Source organism: Ixodes scapularis, unplaced genomic scaffold (genome assembly GCF_016920785.2).
Source record: "Ixodes scapularis isolate PalLabHiFi unplaced genomic scaffold, ASM1692078v2 PGA_scaffold2__306_contigs__length_199485367, whole genome shotgun sequence".
Taxonomy (NCBI): domain Eukaryota; kingdom Metazoa; phylum Arthropoda; class Arachnida; order Ixodida; family Ixodidae; genus Ixodes; species Ixodes scapularis.
The window spans coordinates 196,950,881-196,957,460 of NW_024609857.1; the positions used below are offsets into that span (position 1 = coordinate 196,950,881).

General features: G+C 44.3%; 1 protein-coding gene across 1 annotated transcript; it reads right to left on the reverse strand.

Annotated features, from left to right (window-relative positions):
* Positions 1–5,377: 5,377 nt before the first annotated feature.
* LOC8026554 lies at positions 5,378–5,845 on the reverse strand. Its single transcript, XM_040500476.1, has one exon. It carries the CDS (start codon positions 5,843–5,845, stop codon positions 5,378–5,380), a length of 468 nt encoding a protein of 155 aa, XP_040356410.1.
* Between the last annotated feature and the right edge of the window lie 735 nt (positions 5,846–6,580).

The window sequence follows — 6,580 nt, forward strand, 5'->3', positions numbered from 1 at the left end:
AGAGTAGGGCCGGGCATTTATAAGAAATTTCTTCCCAATTAATTGGCACTTTTCTGAACCGTTTTCTATCTAGTGTCCTTTTCTTATTTCGAGCTTTTTCATAAATCATCTACCAAGTAGCCCAATTAAAATTGTGTTATAATTGGTACCCTTCTTTCGCTTTCTCTCTTTACTCTGAACTCATTTAAACGGACACTTACACCCCCCAATAAAAGTTTTCATTTTTTTGCCAGCCGATTTATTATGGTGTCGAAAGACTACCAAATTAATATTTTGCAACAGTCACATATATTTTTATTAAAACCAAAAAACGTAACTGCTCAGAACCGAAACTGAAACCCGCGCACAGAGGTCGGAGAAGTGGAGAGGAGAGAGTGAGTGGGCGGAAGTCACGTGGCTACATCCGACCGTGAGCTTTTTTGTTTTCCCCTCCGTGTTTTTTTTTTTTTTTGTGTGCATAGCAGACGACATGCATGGCTGGAACTGTTTGCTATGCGATTCCGTTGCAGTTATGTTTGTTCCACTCTCTGTTCTGTACTTCAAGATGAGTTGTTCTTTACATTGAGAACTTGGAGACGAGTAGTGAGTGCCCGTGGTGAATTTCTGTGATTGGCTCCGAAAAGAATACCCCCAAGATGTTGCGTGAGGAGCTGCCTCGCATGTCCTGCGTCCGAAAAAAGCGGCATTGTGCGGCAGACGTCTGCACAAGTTTCCGAAAGATCAATGAGATCGGGACCAATGGCTGGCTGCATTTCGTGTAGAGCATTTCTATCTATTTCTAGGTTCACCTTTGCCATGGTGTCTTGATGGAAAAGGGCAAACTGTTCTACGTGAGGGGAGCCCGGGGAGACTCCATGTTGGTTAAAGAGTCCACGAAGTTGATCTTCGGCAGGGAGAACCTGCACGGGCAGAGTGTGACTGGGGTGCCATGCCGGCGCTTCAAGGGCGCCGTCGCCAAGAGGGCCCTGACTCCAGTCAAGTTGGCAGCAGTAAGTGCCCACTTCTCACAGATGTCTCATACTTGGTGAGTCACTCAAACCTCATGGCTTCTGAAGTTGCAACCTGCTACGACAAAATTATTGTGATAAAATATTCCAAGGCTTTCAGAACTTTCAGTGTTATAGGCTGTTGAAGGGTCACAGTTCGACTAGCTCGAGCTTTAGGAACGTGAAGCTCCGAGCGCAAAACCGAAATGAAGAAGCCCTATCTTCCTCTTTGTTTTTAATATATGAAGAAAAGTAAAGTGACCTTGTCATGGTCATCTAGGTCGCTTGGTGCTTTCTGATGTATTCACACTGAAGAGGTTTTAAAGTAACATGCTCCGCATTGCAAATATCTGCTAATCCCTGCAAGTTTTGGGAGAGGTCCATGATATCAGTGGCCTGCTCGCAGGACCTTCTGCTGAGGCACTTATTTTTTCTTTTGAACGAAAAGCTGGCACTAGCAAAGTTGTGAAAGTGAGTCTGTTTGTTCACTAGAACTGCTACAACCGAACTATGTTTGGCTCTGTCCTTTGAGTACTGCCCATTTTTTCTGAACCGCGTTATCATCGTGGGTATTCCTCCTTTCTCGTGCTCAGTTTTCTCACCAGGGAACTATCTCGTATGAATAGACCATCGAAGGGTCGTAACACGGATATTAAATTAGTTAAATGGTTCTTGATATCAAATCTGTGATGTCAATTTATATACATGCCCAGAACAACAAATGCAGGTCAAAATCTTTCTTTCGCACTAAAACTGCCAGTCGAGAATTGTGTTCAGTGTTCCTTTCACTTGTTCCCATGGTGACATTGTTGGGCATGAAATAAGTTAGAGGTTGTAGGCAATCAGAAGCCCATGTTCATAATTGAAAGTAGATATTTAGATTTATAGAACATACTTTTATTTTAGTTAACAAGCAGGCGAGCTGGTTAAGGATAGACGTGGTAACCCGGGAACGTGGGGAAAAAGGGACAGACAGACACAAAGCTCCGGAGCTTCGCGTCTTTCCGTTCCTTTTTGTCCCCTGCTCCAACGTCTATAATTTTCATAAACACTGAAATGCAAGGAACACACTGTTGCAAGCAAACTTTAAGTGCATAGTTGTGGCAAGTCACGCTAGGTCTTTTCCATTTGCTTGAACCAGCCGATATAGTTCATATAGTGTAAGAACTGATGCATTAGATTCAATCGGAAGTTGCTTGGACGCTGAACTGGCCTTTTCGATTTATCCCAGTGCTGCACGAGCTCAGCCTCAGTTCCACAGACTCTTGTGCTGGCCAAAGTCAGTTCAGCGTTCATGCAGTAACAGATGGCAACTCTTCGGTCTTTCAGAAACCAATTACAGGGTCGTTTGTAACGCTGCAGCTTAAGTTCACGCAGCCGCAGCCCGACTTGCGCACTGCTTCTGCACTCCTCTGAACTCGGTCTGAACTGGTTCAAAACTTTCGGGCCGAATCATGCATGCCTGCTGTTTTAAGCAGACTGCGTAATCGTAAGAAGTTGCTCTTGGGGTCTACATGGTGTCACAAGATATTAACAAAGCATAAATTGTAGTGGAAATTGCTTGCTTATAATTGCAGGAAATATTCAATTTTTCAGGAGACTGTAGATATACATGACTTATTGTTGTATTCTTTTCCCCTGCAGATGCCTTCAACTAGTACCTATGGAGGCATCCTCGAGAGGCCTCTCCAGGGAAGAGGACAGCTCGGGTGAATCTACTGCAGTATGCAAATTTGTTAATATCCTACTGCAGGATATTAACTAGAAGCTTGACTTCTAAGCTTGCTTAGAGGTTAAGCTTCTTGTTGGTGTTCTGCAGATGCCAATTTGCGTTCACTAAATACACATATAACCTGAAGTGACCTGGCTCATGCTCATTCTTTGCATGACAAATGCATGCGAATTGTTAAACCTGCAAAGATCCATCCATCCGTTTGCAAACGTTGGACACCATGTTGATTCCTATTACTGCGTCAGAACGAATAAACCTTTAAAGATATAGGTCTCTCTATCTGAACAGATGAACATGCATAAATATCGGTTCCTATATCTAAATGGGTCAACCTGTAAGGTACGAATTCCTGTATCTAAACGGGTCAACCCGTACAGGCACGGTTTCCCTTACCTAAACGGGTCAGCCCGTACAGGTACGGGCCCCGTATCTGAACGGGTTCTTGTATCTGAATGGGTCAACCTGTACAGGTACGGGTTTCCAGTAGCATACGGGAGACCCGTATCCCATAACTCAGTGTGAGATATACGGGTCAACCAGTATGAATTTTTATACGGGTTTTTTCAGTAGGGCAGGAAGGTTCTCCTGGAAGTGAAGTGCCCTTGCAAACTGGAAAATGCTTTCTCCAACTTTAGTAAGAGGCAGGTGAAGACTGAATATGTCTCACAGGTAAATGTGCAGATAGTAGTGTCCGGAATTTACAGCACTAACTTCTTTGTCTATGTTGATGAGAATACGTTCCGTCTGCGTCATCTTGTCTTTGATGCCGTGAAGTTTGAAGAATTTAAGGGAACGATTCACGAGGTCTACGAGAGACGTATCTTCAAGGAGCTACTCCAACGTGTTAAGGTGTGAAATGTGGTTAAGAATGGGCTGCATGCACATCCCTAGATAGAGTGATGGGCAAAGCTAACTAAGCCGCAGGAGCATGCGGCCTCAAGATCACTCCCATGCGTCGTGCCGGCAGCGAGACGAACCACTTCTATTGGACGGTGGCTGGTTGCGAGGTTGGTAGCTATCGTCGTCTCACTGTCCGTCCTTGCTAGTTCTGATAGCGCTGTTCTGCTGTGGACTTGCGCTTTTTTGCCTCGGGCAGCATTCTCTACACTCATTTAACTATATTCAGTTACCTGAGCCCAATTTGTTCAAAATATTTTGTGTTGGGAGTGTTGCTGACACTAGTTCTTTAAACATTTCATATTACCTTGGTTACGCTTGTAATACTCCCCTGATCGTGCATCCTGAGAAATAGTTAAAAAAAACAAAGCAATCACAACTGTGACCTGCTTTTTCTCAGTTTTTTATTCGTTTGATGGGCGTGTGGTCAACTGACCGAATACTGCAAAGCCAGCATAGACAGCACCAATGAGGTGAATGACTTTCAGTATATAGTAACACAGCACTACCAGAAATGGAATGGACGGATAGCCGGACGATGATAGCTGCTTATCTCGCAACCAGCCACCGGTCAATGGGAATGGTCTGCCTCGCTGTCGGCACGACGCAAGCAAGTAGTCTGAAGCAGCAGACTCCTGTGGCTTCGTTGGCTTTGTCGGCCATGGTATGTTTAATGTGTTGTGTGTTTACTTTTATTTTTCTATGCAAGGGTTACTGTTATATTAGATAAACATGTCCCACAAAAAAAAATAGCAAGAATTGTATAATCTTTATGTCTGCCCATTGTATTGAATGAAGGAAGATTTACCAATATCGCATGCAGCACCTTGCATGGGCTACTGCAAAGTATGCATATTAATTCCATATATAAGTTGCAAGTCCATTGTCTAAACAGTGAAATTGTTTACTTACATGATTCAGATACGCACGACACAAAGAACTATGTTTAAATGCACAGGTGCTTCCATATCTTGCATGGCAGTGCTTCCGAAACTCCTGCCACCCCATGAAAATATAAAATATTGTGTTGGGACCCCTGCCCGCGCTTTTCACGACGCTACAAGTTTGTTGATTTCATTTGCATGAGTAGTGGCAGTCCACTTATTAAAATTGATGCTGAAATTTTTGATTAACAGGTAATTCAGTCAGTGTGAGCTACCTCAACTGGAATCCATAGCAAAAAAAAACACAAAAAAACAACGTACGGCAGCAATAGATAAATCTCGTTAAGCGAGTTCAATCTATTGCGAGATTAATCTAAGCGAGAATAATCGTCGAAACAACAAGAGTTCTGTCGCATGCTTGACGCCGCCATAACTTTAGTTCACAGGAGGCAGACGGCCGTGCATGCTAGGGCTCGTGCCGTCTCGCGCTCCACACGCACAGAGCTCCAGCGGGGTTGTCGCACTTGCAGAAAGACTAAAGTTCCCTCGATGCATTGCGGCAGCGGTGGCGTAGTCAAACTGGCTGGTGAAATCGGTCTATTGTTTAAAGCACTGTTGTATGGAATGCTTGATTTGAATTGAGTTGCCCTAAACAAAACTAGCAAAGCACAATTTATAAAAACCTAACTAGCAAAAAGTAACTGATGAGATCAAAGACTGCTTGAATTAACTCTGCAAAATAGTACTCTCGGGCATCCATTGACCCGCTGTGCACTTTGGGTCATTTACAGGAACCTCTCCTCAGCGAACAGCGATGCAGATAGGTTCGTTACTCCTGCAATCACTAGCATGATGTCATCCATAATGCCCAGCATGCTTTACGGAATCCTACTTGCTAGAATTTTGAATATTTTCATCCACTGAATTGCTCGTTCAACATACACGCGAGCCGACGCAATCTTCTGCGTCTGCAGGGCTTGTTGCTTTGACAGCTGCACTTGTTGCCTGAAGGGAGGCCTGATGACTGTGATCAGTTGATCTTCACAAAATGAATCAATTAAAAAGCCACGATCAATCATAATTGCATCCACCCCTGGCAACAAGGAGTCGAGCACGCCACTTTGCTCAAAAATGGCTTTGTCTGAGGCCCTGCCACCATAGCCCTTGCTTATATGAGAAATTACGCCACTTGGTGTAACGCTGATCATGTATTTACACGTAAATCCTTTTTTGTAAAAGGAGTAGGTCAGCAGCGCACACCTCAAGCACTTCGGTTGGGCTATTGCCATTTCTGTACAGTCTAGCACAAGCCGGACATTCTGAAAAGGCCGGAAGTGCACTGGCATGTTGTCAAGAGTTACCTCTTTTGAGGGAATGCAAACAATTGAGCGCAAGATCTGCGACAGAACTCTTGTTGTTTCGACGATTATTCTGGTGCATATCGAAAGGGAACACCTGAACAAGCTCTTCAGGAATGTTGTTGAGACATTGTGTTTTAGCTTCATGGTGAGCACCACTCGTTCTCTTGCAGATAACTGATGCTTGTTCGTTATCCTTACAATCTTCCCATAACACGACACAAGTGCATTAAGCACTTCAAGGGATGGGAGCCTTGTAAACGAGTTCACGTTGTCTTTTGTGAAAAGGGACGAAAAGTTTCCTCCGAAGTCGCCGCTCGAAACTTGTGTTCCTTTGTCTTGATTGCTGACGGGCTCAACTCCAGCAGTGTGTGCTACATGCCAGCCAGCACCTCTGCCATTTCCCTTTCGTTGGCAGAAAAAAGGCCATCTTCTTCATCCAGAAGGGGCTCCTCGCAAGGGTCACTGTTTTCCTAAGGAGACAAGAACATAATAAACACCTCATTGAATGGCATGCTGTTTTTATCTATGCTGCTCCCACCATCCGGTCCCAATAATTAAAAGGTGCACTTGGTTGAAAGTCGCAAATAACTGAAGCTGCAGTTAGTACGAAACTGCATATTTCCAGCAATCTCGAGCACTTGAAGCGCGGAGATACAGGTATGGTGCCTCGATTGCGTCTTCGACTGGTGTGTTTACCGCCCTTTCCCGCCCATACATCAA

What these genes read in the sequence shown, in the direction of transcription:
- LOC8026554 (XM_040500476.1), bottom strand. Translation starts at nt 5,845, where the DNA reads ATGCCAGTGCACTTCCGGCCTTTTCAGAATGTCCGGCTTGTGCTAGAC.